General features: G+C 41.9%; 1 protein-coding gene across 2 annotated transcripts in view; it reads right to left on the bottom strand.

Moving 5' to 3' along the window:
- NRG2 (neuregulin 2) overlaps positions 1-16866 on the bottom strand; it is a 221745-nt gene that overhangs the window by 73272 nt on the left and 131607 nt on the right. For both annotated transcript variants that reach the window (XM_081951371.1, XM_081951372.1), the window contains one exon: positions 14703-14874. In XM_081951371.1, coding sequence (XP_081807497.1) covers positions 14703-14874 — 172 coding nt within the window. The remainder of the gene's footprint in view (positions 1-14702; positions 14875-16866) is intronic.

The raw sequence follows: 16866 nt of genomic DNA, 5'->3' as shown, positions 1-16866 counted from the left end.
TTTGCAGATGACACCAAACCGGAGGGAATTTCCAACACTTTGGAAGATAGACTCATGATTCAGAAGGATTTTGACAGAATTGGGCATTATGCCCTATCCAACAAGATGTAATTCAATGGTGAGAAAAGCAAGGTCTTGCACCTAGACAGGAAACATCAAATGCACAGATATAGAACAGGCAGTACCTGGTGCAACAGTAACCATGAGGGGGATCTTAGTGTCATAGTGGACATCACTAAAGTGTGAGCCAGCAGTACACTGCAGCTGCCAAAAAGGTCAATGTAGTCGTAGGCTGCATCAAAGAGGGATAGCATAAGAATTATAAGAAGTGTTAGTCCTGTTCTATATTGCACTACTGAGGCCACACCTAGAATACTGCATCCAGCTCTGGTTCCCATACTACAAAAAAGATGCTGAGATCCTAGAAAGTATGTAGAGAAGGGCAACAATGATGATAAGGGTTCTAGAGGCTAAGCCCTGTGATGAATGATTAAGAAAACTAGGTATGTCTAGTTTAATGAAAACAAGAATTTGGAATGACATGATGGCTGTCTTCCAGTACTTGAGAGCCTCTCACAGGGAAGAGGGGGTGTACTTATTCTCCAAAACACCTGAGACCAGGACAAGAAGCAATGGGTGGAAGCTCATTAAAGAGAGATCTAATCTGAACTAAGGAGAATTTTCCTGAAATTACATGGGTGCGCCCAGGTTCAGCATATGGTCACAGCCCTGGAAAGTAGCCATAGTCAAATCTTTTAACTGAACAGAGGGACAATGGTTCTTTAGAATACATAGAGACCCGGTTAATTTAAAATAGCAGCAAAACTTGACTGGTTACAATGTATAACACAAAATTAAACAGCTAACATAAGATAGAGAAAACAAGAGAATATCATATAATCATAGGGCTGGAAGAGACCTTAATGGTCTTGTATTCCAAACCACTGTTGGAGGTAGGAATCCTTATTCCAGAACTATCTTTGCTTTTTTTATTACAGCTTTGTAACCATACTACAATGTGGTTTCTCCATTGCCTTGCCTTGCCATGTCACTCTTATATCCACCTTGAGTTTATTCAAAACCTGTTATCTGAAGGGCAAAATGAACTCAATTTTCCATTAGAAAATAATGAGAAGAGCTTTGGTAGCAATCAATTACTTATGCTGATTTGGAGCAGGACAAACGAGGAAGGCAGAAGAAATATAATATTTGAACTCTGATTAGGAAATCTATGAGTGAAAATCATCTCTTTTAGGGATACAATATTAATATTGTATTATATTTATACTGTATCACTCTTTCCCCTTTGAAAATTAAAGTAAGTTAAATAGCATTTCTGTATGGAAACTTTTTAATTTGTGTAGAAAAGTTTTACAATCACTGAAGAGCTAGAAACTTAAAGTTTCAAGTGTTGCTAGATTTTACTAGCTTTCACTTTAATATTATTGACTAGCTGAATACCCATGCTCCGCTATGAAACTATGTGATCGGGCTTGATATATTGACACTTACAGCTTGAAAATTAATGAGTAGTTACCATCAACCTCTCCTCTCCCCTTTTCTCCCTCAGGCTTGCCCCACAAACCCTCCCCTATTCTATCCCCTTCTCTCCCTCAGCCTGGCCCCACAGAAAGCTCCCCTATTCCATTCCCTTCTCCCCTCAGGCTTGCCCCACAGAAACCTCTCCTATTTTATCACCTTCTCTCCCTCAGGCTTGCCCTACAGAAACCTCCCTTATCCTCTCTCCTTCTCTCCCTCAGGCTTGCCCCACAGAAGCCCCACCTATCCTATCCCCTTCTCTCCCTCAGGCTTGCCCCACAGAAACCTCCCCTATCCTATCCCCTTCTCTCCCTCAGGCTTGCCCCACAGAATCTTCCCCTATCCTCTCCCCTTCTCTCCCTCAGGCTTGCCCCACAGAAGCCCCACCTATCCTATCCCATTCTCTCCCTCAGGCTTACCCCACAGAATCTTCCCCTATCCTATCTCCTTCTCTCCCTCAGGTTTGCCCCACAGAAGCCCCACCTATCTATCACCTTCTCTCCCTCAGGCTCTTCTCCAAACTCCCAGCCAGCAGGCTGGATGAGGCATTCGCTGGCCATGTCCAGGTTTTCAGGTTGGAAGTGGGAGTAGAATGTCTAACTCCTTAGCATCAGAGCATGTTAATAATAATACACGAAATACTAATGCTCTGATTGTCCTTTCAAAAAAACCTTCATTACCAAGCATCTACTAGCCAAGAGGGACATACGTACCAAATTTCAAGTTTGTAGGCTTTACGGTTCTGGAGATTTCGTGACTCTTCCGTGAGTGTTTTCGCATAGATAGATGATAGATAGATAGATAGATAGATAGATAGATAGATAGATAGATAGATAGATAGATAGATAGATAGATAGATAGATAGATAGATATAGATATATAGATATAGATATATAAACAATTAGACAAATCTTTTTTGCCCATAACCATAACCAAATATTTAAATCAGTGGTAGTCAACCTTTTTCTACCTACCACCACTAATGGATCTTTCTTGATGGAAAAATTTCCTTACCGCCCACCAGTTTTGTCCTTCGACTTCTCCTCCTCCTCCTTTCCCCACAACCCCACTCCCTTCTAGCAGTGATGATGTTACCTAGTTTGGTAATGAAATGTCTGTAAGAAAACCACCAAGCTCAGAAAGCAGCAAGGATCCCACTATCCCCCACCTCCTCTTTCTCCCTTTCTTTCTCCTTTTTGTCTTTTCTGCTCCTCCCCCCCCCAAGCTCAGAAAGCAGCAAGGATCCCACTATCCCCCACCTCCTCTTTCTCCCTTTCTTTCTCCTTTTGTCTTTTCTGCTCCTCCCCCCCTCCCAAGCTCAGAAAGCAGCAAGGATCCCACTATCCTCCACCTCCTCTTTCTCCCTTTCTTTCTCCTTTTTGTCTTTTCTGCTCCTTCCCCCCCCCCAAGCTCAGAAAGCAGCAAGGATCCCACTATCCCCCACCTCCTCTTTCTCCCTTTCTTTCTCCTTTTTGTCTTTTCTGCTCCTTCCCCCCACCCTCCACCCCCTTCTAGCACTTCACCAGCTCAGCCCCGACCGGAGAAGTTTCTCTTCTCAGAAATGTCTTCTCGGGCTGCGCCTGTGTAATCTGAGCAACCACATGATTCACCTCACTCACTGTTTCCCTGGCGATGGGATGGCGCTTGCCTGCGCTCCACCAGCTCAGGCGCGACCGGAGAAGTTTCCTCCCCTTCCTCTTCCCACGTGTTTGTTTGTGCACGCGCTTGCGCTCGCCTGCCCACTCGCACAAAAGGAGGTTTTGACCTCCGAAATCCCCACCGCCCACCTGGAATCCCAAAACGCCCATTAGTGGGTGGTAGGGACCAGGTTGACGACCCATGATTTAAATGAAGAAATAAAAATCCCAATTTTGAACACAAAGGACATCTATTTCATTTGCATTTCAGCTTTGGTCCAGAGAAATGACCATTTCACTAACTGCTCTTCTTTATAGATGAAAGTTTAGTAAGCAACCAAATCTCAAAAAAATTCAGTTTTTCCTTGCAAGATTTAAGATTATAACACTGTCAGTTTACGAAATTTGAAAATATCATGATATTAGCCTTGATAAAAAAAATTGGAGGGTGCTGAATATGTTTTCTGGAGCAATCATGGTGTCTGTGGGTAGCCTATTAGCTACCCCTCACTTATATGATGGTCTGCAAAAGTTTTGATGGTGAAGCCATGGCCCATAATAAGGAAAAGGGTGAAAACTGCAGATACAGAGTATCTAAATGGAACAAGAAGCTTTGAATAATCTGACATTTTGGAGCACTGCAAAATGGCAAATACTGAAAAATTATTTACATTTCCCCCCAAAATGCCAGGTGCCTTTTAATTCTGTCCAAAACCATCCAAAACCCTACTCACATTTCTTTTTTTTATTACCAGTTTTAGATCTATCTAAAAGAAAACTATGTGCATAATTTTATCTATATACAGAAGTGAATTATATACTTACAGTTTTTTTAAAAAAAAGAAAAATCTAGGAAGGTTAACTATCCACATATTTTTCTGAAACTGGATGTTTAAATTCATTCTGAGATGTCTGTTATCTATCTCTGCAGATTTCATTCTATTCTGTTGATTTAAAATCTAAAACAGTTTGAGGTTTTTCCATTAGTAGCACAAATTCACTTTGAGCCATGTTAAAGCTAGTATCTTGAACTACATTCAGTGAAATTCTCTCCCACCAAATTTGGCCAATGAACTTACTTGAGCTACAGTCAAAATATTGACTGCATGAAGCCAGGTCCTGAACAATGTACCAACATCCATGGAACTGCCTTGTATGGTGCTGGGAAGCCTGCTGGCCTTTTTTTTCTTGTTAACTTTTACCAACTACAATGCCGTGGCTTGATCTGAGAAGCCAAATGTTCAGCATTATAGAGAATTCTTTTTATTGCAATTCCCCCCCCCCCCCCTCAGCATACATACTTTATGGACAGAGTGTGGTCCGGGTCACATCTTATGCATCATATTTATAATCATAGTTTCAATATATTCTAATCTTCCCACTTTTACCACTATTCATCTTTTTGTATAATCCTTTATCTTTTTCCATTAATTTATTTAAGTTTACATATCATTACTAAATACCCTTTTCTTTTTGTCTTCAACTAATTACTATTAATTCATATTTACAAATTAACAATTTTTAACTATAGCTTTGCTATTCCAACTTTCACACTATTATTCTCTTTACATTTCTTTATCATTTCTTATTCAATTTTTACACATAGTTAACATCACTGTACGCCCTGTATTTCACCTTTTCCCCCAGTTTTTCCAGTTATTTACCCTATTTTTTCTTCACAGAAAGTATCTCATGAATTCCCCTTCCCCAAGCATTAACATTTTAAATTCCCAACATTGTTTAAATTACATTCAAAATTAATAGTATTTATTTAATTATCTACTTTCACATTCTCATCAACTGATATACATACATACATACATACATACATACATACATACATACATACATACATGTTTTTGGCCTCATGGGGCGTCTTTGTGTATGGATACAAGTTTGGTACATATGGATACAAGTTTGGTACATATGGATACAAGTTTGGTTCAGGCTTCAGCATTTGTTATTAATACAATAGGCCAAGAGAACATAACCTTTCATGGTTTCCTTAGAACTGCCACGTATTGCCTATCCATGTATATATAAGGAAAATTTTGTTACAATTGTTTAACCACAAAAGTATATGCTGTTTAGTTTCAATATTTGGTGTGTAGCAGAGCTATCTATCAGCTTTATTTAGGTTTCGTTTCTCTGCTAATGTTAAGTTTCGTTTCTATGATAAGTTTCCTTTTCTTGTATTTTAAGTTTTAAGTTTCTGTTACGTATGCGATGAGTCATGCTTTTCTGTGATTTCTATATGCTATTTTCTTATGCGTGTACCTTCCCCTGCCCTAATGAAACTGCTAAATAAAAGAGTCTGCTGCGATCTGTTCGGGGGACACAACATCACCCCGGGCACTTCGTGCTCTCTCACTCCGAGAAACTTCTTGTGTGGTGTCTTTATTGGCTAACTCACCCTTGCGAGGGTCCCTCTAAATTCACTCCTGTGGGAGCTATCAACAAGGAAAGTCCGAAGAACCTCGGACAACGAGTGTGTTGCAGGCTCGCTGCGACATCTGGGGGCTCGCCCGGAGTTCGGCTTTCTGCGTTCACAAAGGTACGACTTTTGTCTAAAAGTGTACCTCCTTCACGCCTGTTACTTCTCGCCTGGAAGAGGCTACGCGCAAGTAATGGGCTCTTCGAGTTCCAAAGTTTCATCAGGGCATAAGGACGAACTTTTCACTCTAGTGAAGACGGCTAATTGTTTGCAAAAAGTTAATGGCACCACTGTTTACCCCCTTTCTAAAAAATCTATTGCTTCATTTCTGTCTTATGTTCATGAGAAATGTCCTGCTTATCCAGAGGAAGGTACCCTTAGGAAGGCTACCTGGACGCGTTTGGGGAAATTTCTTCACGAAGCTCCCCGAGCGCCATCAGACATTTTAGTGACCTGGAGGGCTATCATGGCAACACTTCAAACTCTCTATCCTAACTCTCCTTCGGAAGATACTTCCGCTTCTTCAACTCCGGGTGAACCTCCAAAGACGGTTTCACCTCCTCCCTATGAGGCTCCTGAAGTCTCGGCGGCTTCCTCCGCTCCCCCTGCGGAGGCTACTGCTTCTTTTCCCACTGCTCCCGTCTGCTCCTCCATGGATATGGATACGGCTGCGGGAACCTTTTCTGCTCTAGTTGCCTCCTCCTCTTTTTCTTTAAAAACGGAACCCTCGGTCTCGGCTTATCCTATGACTCTCAACCCAGCCGGGGGACAGCCGATGCATGAAAACATCAACGTGCGTGTGTTAAAGAATTTAAAAGAAGCTGTCACTTCTTATGGCATCCATTCTCCTTACGTGATGGGGTTGCTCGATTCACTTATGGATACTAACATTGTTATGTTGTTTTATGATTGGAAGTCCTTGTTTTCAATGTTGCTAACCCCTGCTCAGTTTGTCATCTGGGTTTCTGAATATAATAAATTGGCGGACGCTGAAATTACGCGAGGCTTGCCTCAAGGTGTTTTGGCTGATCACATTAAGGGCACAGGTCTTTTTACCACTCTGGCTCAACAACAAAATTGCCCGCGCCGAGCCTTCGCGATCATTCGCCTGTGTGCAATGGGTGCCTTGAAACAGGTAGATGACGCGGATGGTCGCGCATCACAAATTTTTTAAAAAGTAATTCAGGAACCTTCTGAGCCTTATGCTACTTTTATAAGTCGACTCCAAACAGCTTTGGAACGACAAATTCAAAATCAGGCTGCTCGTGAAGAACTTTTAATCAAATTGGCTTTTGAAAATGCTAATGAAGATTGTAAAAGGGTAATTCAACCCTTGAGTGGAAAACCAGGTGTCACTCTTGCTGAATTTTTGCAAGCCTGTCGTGTGGTTGGAACAACTTCTCACAAAATGTTGGCTTTGGCTGCTGCAATTACTTCCACTATGTCTCCGCCTGCTCCAACTTCTCAGGTTTTTCCTGTTGCTCGTAATGGCAACTGTTTCAATTGTGGCAAGCCTGGTCATTTTAAAAATCAGTGTCGCTTGCCAGGCGGGGGTGGGGCGCCTCGTGGAAAATCAAAAGGTTTTCCCCCTAACCCAAATGTTAAGCCAAAAACCCCCTGTCCAAAATGTGGAAACGGCTATCACTGGTCGGCGCATTGTCGCAATGCACCTACTAACAACAATGGGTCGGGAAACTAGAGGGGGGGCAATCAGCTAGCCCCGCCTCAAAGGCTGACTTGCAAACTTTGGCCACTGACTCCTCCCTTGTTTTCCCTGTTCGCCTTTCTGAAGATTTTGTTTATGATGATCCTGGTTCTGTTTTTACAATGCCATTAAAAGTGTCTCTTTTAGCCCCGCTTCCGCCCGATGTATCTGTTTTGTTGTTTCCTAATTCCTCCCTTATCCTGGAAGGGGTAGTGGCCGCTCCTTTTCTATATAATTCGGACTCTCTCAAAAACATCTCTTTGGCCGCGATCGGAGATCGTTGCTTTTCCTTAAAAGCTGAAACTGTTGTTGCCACCCTTATCCTTTTACCTCCGCCTGATCACCCCTCTCTTCTTGCTCTCCAACAGCCTGTGCAAAATGCCAAGCCAATAATTTCCATCCTTCTCAACGGCCGCTCCTTTTCGGGGCTTATTGACACGGGTGCTGACGTTTCAGTCATTCGCACATCTGAATGGCCCTCTTCATGGCCTCTCACTGATGCGTCTACTGTGCAAGGCGTGGGAGGTGCCCAGGCTGCTAAGGTTAGCACCTCTTGGTTGACTGCATCTACTCCTCATTCCTCTGTCACTGCTTATCTCCGTCCCTTTATTTTACCTTTGCATACTAATTTGTGGGGAAGAGATTTGTTATCTCAACTTCATGCTATCCTGACCATTCCTTGAAACTCTTGCAGTATGTCTTTTTCCCCTCTTTCCCTCACTTTGAAATCCTCCACCCCCGTGTGGGTAGATCAGTGGCCTATATCCCAAGAAAAAGTCACGATTTTGCAAGAACTGGTGGCTCAACAACTGCAGGAGAGACATCTTGAGCATTCTACCAGCCCTTATAACACTCCTGTCTTTGTTATCAAAAAGAAAAGCGGGAAATATCGCCTCCTGCAGGATTTAAGAAAAATTAATTCTATAATTCAGCCTATGGGACCTTTACAATGTGGCCTTCCAAATCCAAATTTAATCCCTCATAATTATGATCTGGTTGTAATAGATTTAAAAGATTGTTTCTTTTCCATTCCTCTTGCTCCTGCTGATAGAATCCTTTTTGCTTTTACCATTCCTCAATTTAACAATTCAAGGCCAACCACTAGATATCAGTGGAAGGCCCTCCCTCAGGGAATGATCAATTCACCCACAATGTGTCAATATTTTGTTGATAAGGCCTTGCAACCTTATCGAGATGCTAATCCCACATTTTTGATCTACCATTATATGGATGATATTTTAATAGCAGCTGATGGTCCAAAAGGTACTGTTTCTCAAACTCTTTCTTTTCTGTACACTGTTCTCACCCAATCAGGTCTTCATGTTGCCCCTGACAAAGTACAAACCCAGTATCCTATGCAATATTTGGGTCATAAGCTCATGGCATCTGCTGCCATGCCTGTTCTCCCTACATTACATCTCCCAGAAAAAACCACTCTTGTTCAACTCCAGCAGTATCTGGGAACCATTAATTGGGCCAGACCCTATTTATCCCTTTCTACCCATGTTTTATCCCCTCTTTTTTCTGCTTTGGTAGGCCTCAAGCATCCATCAGATACCGTTGTATTAACCCAAGATCAAAAGGTTGCTTTGTCTATGGTTAATACTGCTCTCACCCATAAGTGGGTTGATAGGGCGTTGCCCGATGAGCCTCTTTTATTTGCCATTTTATCTACTCCTTCACTTTTGACTGCTGTTATTTTTCAATTGTCCTGGGAAAAGAAAATGTATATCTTGGAATGGATACACTTGGCACACACTCCTAAGGCTTCAATCACCACCAAAGCCCTACAAATGGCTCTCCTCTTAGAAAAAGGAAGAAGACGCACAAAAGCCCTTATTGGTATAGAATTTAGTACTTTGTATGTGCCTTTTAAACTTAGTCAATGGGAATCCCTATTTCAAACTTCAGAGGCTTTACAAAATGCCTTAGAGGATTGGAATGGTAATGTTTCTTGTCATCTTCCCCCAGATCCTCGATTACAAATATTAAAGACTGTTCCCATTCTTTTTTCAACTCCTGTGAGTTCTTCTCCTATTAGGGATGCCCTCACTGTGTTCACTGATGGCTCTAAATCTGTGGGTGCCTGTGTATGGCAAGACAATGGACATGAAATGTGGCAGACTCGTACTACGACAGTGCAGTCATCTGCCCAACAAGCAGAATTATCCGCTTTTAATCTTGCTCTTGCATTGTTTCCTAACCAGCCCCTCAACATTATCACAGATAGTTTATATGTTTCACATTTGGTGTCTTGTATTTATGATGCATATATTTCTCCCTCTACCCCTGCCCCTTTAATGAAGTTATTTTTACAGCTTCAGGAATTGTTACATCTCCGTGCTCATCCATTATTTGTAGCACACATAAGAAGTCATCAACATCTCCCTGGATGCTTATCTGAAGGAAATCGCATGGCAGATGAGGCATGTAAAACCAACCCGTCTTCCTGCTTGTATGCCTTAACAGCAGGAGAAAGCCATGATTATTTCCATCAAAACAAAAAGGCACTTGTCAAGCAGTTTGGTATTACATATCAAGAAGCCGCTGCTATAATCCAACAATGCCCAACATGTAGTCTGCAGGCATCGGCTATCCCACAAGGGGTCAACCCTAGGGGCACTAGTGCCTGTGAGACATGGCAAATGGATGTGACTCAATATCCATCCTTTGCCCCTTGGAAGTACATTCACGTATCCGTGGATACTTATTCTGGTTTTATTATGGCTACCTTGCAAAGGGGGGAAGCCGCAAAGCAAGTTATAAATCATTGCATTCGGACTTTCGTAACGTTGGGATGTCCTATAACTCTCAAAACTGACAATGGTCCAGCATATACAAGCTCTGCCTTTGCACAATTTTGCCATCGCTGGTCCATTGTTCATAAATTTGGCATTCCATTCAATAGCCAGGGACAGGCTATTGTGGAGAGGGCAAATTTGACCCTCAAACAAGCCCTGGACAGACATTTGGGGTCCAAAGGCGTAAGCCCCCCGTCACTCCCGGCGTTACAAAATGTATTAAATGTTTGTTTGTATTCTTTGAATTTTCTTAATTTAACCGGATCCCCAGCCTCTACTGCCGCCTCTAGACATTTTTCCACTCCTCCCCTCCCCTCTTCTCGTCCTCTTGTTTATTATAGGCACCTTCCTGATCCAGCTTGGAGAGGTCCTGTTCAATTGATCACTTGGGGGAAAGGCTACGCAGCAGTACAATTACAAGATCGAGTTCTGTGGGTTCCAGCTCGCTGCGTTCGCCCTTATCATCTCGACCAATTAAAAAAGCAACATGATCCTTTTGTTGATTCTGTCTTTGATCTCTCTTGTTTCTTCCGTCTCTAATTTTTTTCCCTCTGCATCTCCTATTCTTCCTGATCCACGTGTCCCACTCCCTAAATGTATACTTTTTGAACGTTTGAGTGCTTACATCAGAGTTCCACATTGTCGAGTACAAACCCCTTCCGGGGTTTGAACTTATTTGCAGACAACGCCATCCCTTGCTGCATCCAGCTCAGTGGACATGGCTGAAGGATGGATATCCGATCCATCCCTCTAACAACACTTATATAATATCCTCTCCTTGTTCTACTTCTTTGTTAATTTTCAATGTTTCCTCTGAGGACTATGGCACTTATGTGTGTTCCCTATTTTTCCTAAAGCAAGAAAGATCTTTTGTCATGAAAGTTTCCCTTCTTTCTGCTACCTATTTTTCCCCTGGCGTATTTCGCTCCTTGTCCTCTTCCCATGTTTTTGCCCCTGCAGCTCCCCGTTTGCGGCGTTCCTTGTCCGACGCACAACAGAACCAGCATCGTCCCGTAAACTATACCTGGACTATTTTGGACTTTCAAGGAAACATCCTTCATTCCATCTCTAATCGAACTCTGTGGCCTTGGTTTCCTGTGCTTTCCTTTGACTTTGCTGAAATGCTGGTCGGCGCTCATGGATTTAAACATAAGACTAAATGTGACCCTTCCCCTCGAGAGGTCTGGAACACTGGCCCAGGCCTGTATATTTGCCCGGGACATCTTACAGACCTCTCCCACCTGGATAAATGTGGAACCACCCCTGATTGGTATTGCAAGTCCTGGCAATGTGTGTCAACCGGAAAGATTTGGTGGACGGCTCCCTATACCTCGGACTATATCAAAGCTGTACTAGGCCCTGATAACAATTTGCCTTGGAATTCCTGCACCAATTGGGCCTGCTGCGGTGTTCGCCTCAACCCAATGACTGTTACCTTTACATCATACGGCAGGAATCTTCCGATTACTGAATGGTTTGCAGGGAAAAAATGGGGGGGAAGGTCAAATGATAACTCCAAAAACAGTCACCCAGGTAATATCTTCACAATTCGTCTTACCATGTCTTTAGAAACATCTCCACCTGTAGGCCCAAACATGCAACTTTGTTCGCCCTTTTTACAGCCCTTGACTAAAAACAGTAATCCATTGGTGACTTTGGTTTCCTCTGCGCGTGATGCCCTCGCGGCAGCCCGTACGTTCCCTCACAATGATACTAGGTGTTGGTTGTGTATGTCTTCCCAACCCCCTTTTTATGAAGCCATAGGTTCTGCCTTACCTTTTGCCAATAGTACCTCAGATACCACTTGCCGGTGGTCTAATTCTTCTATAACAGTGTCCTCAGTTGAAGGTCAAGGTTGTTGCCTTGGGTATGTACCCTCTAACTTTTCTCACTTTTGTGTTAATGCTTCTTCTGATGCTTATCACCTTTGCCAATTGTGGTTGCCTGGTGCAAGACTAGGGCTTTCCACAGGTGGATGGACTACTATGCACACCCTCTTGCCCACAGCCGATCTCTCCCGACGGTACAAAGGTCAATTTTTTGTCCCCTCCAATGGCTCTATTTGGGCCTGCTCCACCGGCGCTACTGCATGTGTCAGTGGAGACATTTTATATACACAAAAAGCTTTTTGTATTCAGATTTATCTTCTCCCTAAAATGTCTGTTTTTTCTAATAATGAGTTCCTTTCTCGTATGGAAACACCCCAATATCTTCCACGAACAAAACGTGAAATGGTTACTACTATGACTCTGACCCTTCTCCTGGGCCTAGGAGCCACTGGTGCGGCAACAGGTATTGCAGGAATGGTTGTGGCTGACCAAAACATCCGCAGGCTCAGTGTTGAAATTGATGCCGATCTCGAACGCATCGAACAATCTATGGTTGCTCTCCAGAATTCTCTCACTTCTCTATCTGAAGTTGTTTTACAGAATAGAAGGGGCTTGGATGTGCTACTCTTAAAACAGGGCGGTCTGTGTGTAGCTTTGAAAGAGGAATGTTGTTTTTATACCGACAGTTCGGGTATCATGCTTGACTCTATGGCAGAATTAAATACCCGATTGAAAGACAGAGAGAGAGAACGCTCCCAATCCCACACATGGTATAAGGGAATGTTCAATCTCTCCCCCTGGTTGACTACTCTCCTCTCGGCCCTAGCCGGTCCTTTGATTTTGTTGCTCCTTGCATGTATAATTGGCCCATGCGTCATGGGGAGATTTTTGGCATTTTTGAAACAGCGACTAAACAGTATTGGAGATGATGTCCTCTTGCTGAAGCACACTGTTGAAAACGACTGTAAAAAACCTCTTTTAGAATTTGCCTCTGAGGCTGATGAGGACTCCGAATCAGAAAGCATTCCTTTGGAAAGGTGTACTGGCTCCCTACGGGCTCTCCCGGAGGGGGGATCCACTGGGGATGTCATAGCTTTAGAGGAATTTTGACCATTTTAAAAAATAAAAACAGAGGACATATGGATACAAGTTTGGTACATACGGATACAAGTTTGGTACATATGGATACAAGTTTGGTTCAGGCTTCAGCATTTGTTATTAATACAATAGGCCAAGAGAACATAACCTTTCAAGGTTTCCTTAGAACTGCCACGTATTGCCTATCCATGTATATATAAGGAAAATTTTGTTACAATTGTTTAACCACAAAAGTATATGCTGTTTAGTTTCAATATTTGGTGTGTAGCAGAGCTATCTATCAGCTTTATTTAGGTTTTGTTTCTCTGCTAATGTTAAGTTTTGTTTCTATGATAAGTTTCCTTTTCTTGTATTTTAAGTTTTAAGTTTCTGTTACGTATGCGATGAGTCATGCTTTTCTGTGATTTCTATATGCTATTTTCTTATGCGTGTACCTTCCCCCGCCCTAATGAAACTGCTAAATAAAAGAGTCTGCTGCGATCTGTTCGGGGGACACAACATCACCCCGGGCACTTCGTGCTCTCTCACTCCGAGAAACTTCTTGTGTGGTGTCTTTATTGGCTAACTCACCCTTGCGAGGGTCCCTCTAAATTCACTCCTGCGGGAGCTATCAACAAGGAAAGTCCGAAGAACCTCGGACAACGAGTGTGTTGCAGGCTCGCTGCGACATTTGTGCCCCACATTTTACTTCTCCCCATCTCCAGAAGTATTCTTGCAGGCCAAAAACAGACAAAATGGGCCAGTTTTTTGGCAAAAAATGGGCTGGTTTTGCCTGGTTTTTGGCCTCCTGAAATGCTTGTTTTTCACCTCCCCCACCTCCAAAACATCTCTGCAGGCCAAAATTGTTGGCCTTACTTTTCAGTTCCAGCCCATGGGGCTTGTGAAGGTAAGAACTGCGCTCAGCCGAAGGGTGGATGGGATGTGGGCGAGGCAGCCTCATGATCCTGCGCAGGCTGGATTAATGGCTTTGGTGAGCCCCATGTGGCCCCGGGGTCATAGTTTGAGGACCCATGATCTAAGTGATTTCTAGGCCTGTGCAAAACCAGTGTAGGCTATCTGGCTCTGCCTTCATCACACCAAAATTTAAGATAGAACACTTGGCCTATCCAGAGGACAAACTGAGGAGGAGCATGCCATCACTCCTACTGCTAATAAATAATTTGCAGTCTGTCTGTCTCTTTTACCCATGTATGATTAAACAAAATATTAAAGCAAAAATAGTTGAGCTTTCTTGCTTTCTAACAGTGCTTCCCAACCTCAGCAACTTAAAGCTGTGTGGAAGTCAACTCCCAGAATTCTCTAGAATTCTGATCTAGACAGTTTGACAAAATGAAATTGTTGGATTTCCATTTTGTAACACAAGTTTTACCTTAGAACAGCCTTCTCCCACCTAGTGCTCTCCAGTTAAAATCTGGCTTAGATAAATGTTTCCTTCGAGAGTAATGAAATTAATAAATCTTCTGAGAATATTATGAACACATCTTGCTCAGAAACAAGAATCATAACTATTTTGGATTAGGATTATAAATATCACTTTACTTAGAAACTGACCAATCAGTTATTTTTATGACAACTATACCAATAATAATTAAGAATATTTATCTATGATAATACATTTACTTACAATTTTAAGATTAAAAAGCACCTGTTTTTACTTACTTTCCATTCCCATATTTTATTCTGATATCTTTGCTCTTTTTAATTTCTTTACCATCTTTGAACCATTTGTAGGATGGCTGAGGATTTCCAGCGCTTGCCTCACATTTCAAAGAAACCTTTGCTCCAACTTCTACATTTAGGCTCTTCAGTTTCTTGAGTTTTGGAGCGACAGCTGTGAATAGAAACAGAAAGATAAAGTCAGTTTAATCAAGCCACCACCCCTCTTTAGTTCTGCATCCTCTTAGGAAATCACAGCCGAAGTCCTGGTAGCTAGGTTTTCCCGAATTTTCCAATTTCAATTGTGTTTACGTGAAGCCAGTGATGAAGAACTGATTCCTTGCTTATCCACTGTTCCCCATATCTACCTATTATTGTCAAAAAAGAAAGAAGAACAGATGCTTTTGCATATTGAGCATTTTTTCTTTGGCATCAAAAGCAGCTTTGGTTTTCCTTTCAGTAGCAGATCCTTCCATTTTCCTTCCCCCATCTCCCCACTTGTCCCTTTGCATAAGAGAAACAAATGTGCATCTACATGAGATGCAAAAGACTATACAAACGCTCGCAAGTTTGGTAGATGCTTCAGTTCTTGCTCTGATGCTGCTTTTACTAACTCATCCGCTACATTCCTCTCTTACCTCTGCTGCTGTTGGCAGCCATGCTGTTGATTCGACAGCCTGTGCTGATCTGAATGGTAGCATTTGGCTATAAGAAGGGAAGAGGAGAGGACTTTTTTCCTTTCAGTTCAGCCACAGTCACTACAGATTTTTTTTTTACTGTTCATGTGCCTGCCTGTTCATTCTGGGAATGTACTGTACACTGGCTTCTCTGCGACCAAATGGGAATACAAAACAACATATCTCCACAGAGAAAAAAATGGGGAATAAGGAGGTCATTCAGTCTTTCAGAATGACAGTCTACTCTGCCAAACAGTAATAGCAAAAGACTTAAAAGAAAAGTCTCCACAGGACAGAGAGAGATAAGAATCTGGGCCACTAACCAAGCAATCCCAGCCATCAGATGCTCCACAGCTACTCCATCTCTGACCTCAATTGGATGGTTTAGTACCCAGAGGAATTTAATCCATTACATGCCACCAAAGAATAGCCAACCTGTGGTCAGAGTAAACGCTCAACATCTGTGGTGCAGTCACATCATGATATCAAACTCAGCAACATTCCCACTATATTCATTTATTAAAGTACCCTAACAAGGCAATAACAACAATAATAATAGAAACTAAAAATATAACAATCACAACTGCACTCTTTTCAGGAATTACTGTAACATGACTGTGGACTTATTTACTCTACATCACCAATGCAATGCTCCTCCTAAATATCATAAACATCACTACAGTCTGTCCAGAACATTTTGTGCTGGGTTATATCTGTAAGGCATTTTGATAATCCTACACATTTAAGGAAGAAGTTTTAATATGGTCAGTCTCCAACAGATAGAGAGGATGAGGCAAGCTCCCTGGGTACATGACTAGTACATGCAATTGTCCCTTGTTGCAGACCAGGCCTGGTTGGTGTGCACCTTGTGTACCTGGCTGGCCTGCAGCCTTGTGATGCTGTAACTAGCAAAAACATTCACAAGAACTAATAATAAAGCAATTAAAATAAAATCATTTTCACATAGCATCATAGCACAGTACTAAAAAGGACTTCATTTGGACCTTATTATGGAAAGAAACATAAATAGTTTTAGATATTACGTGAATTTTTGTAAAAACTAAGTTTGACAATTTATGCGTTTTCCAATGGGACCGGTCTATCAGGGCAACCTGGTCTACCCAAACATGGGATGGAGCATATTGCTTTCACTTTCGCCTTTCAGCCTCAATCCGAGAGACAGGCAGTCACTTTCACAACAAACTATTTTTGTTTTGCATTTTTCTTTGTCAGTAAAATATAAAAATTTGACAAGTTATATGCATTTTCTTTTGTGTGCCCAAAGCCTTTTGTACAATCTGATTCTATGCTAAATTCTTGACTGTTTATAGTCAAGCATCCTTATTTCTGTCATCAAGCAGCAAAACAAAGATTTAAAAATATTTAAAAAAAATATTTCCCATTGAAATAATAACATAACATATGCACTATAAAAATTGACTAAAATTACATAATACAAATTATAATATCAAGGCAATTAAACATTCAAA

The sequence above is a fragment of the Natrix helvetica genome (genome assembly GCF_964273705.1).
Source record: "Natrix helvetica genome assembly, chromosome: 4".
In the NCBI taxonomy this organism is placed as follows: Eukaryota; Metazoa; Chordata; class Lepidosauria; order Squamata; family Natricidae; genus Natrix; species Natrix helvetica.
This window is presented reverse-complemented; position numbering and strand designations above follow the sequence as displayed.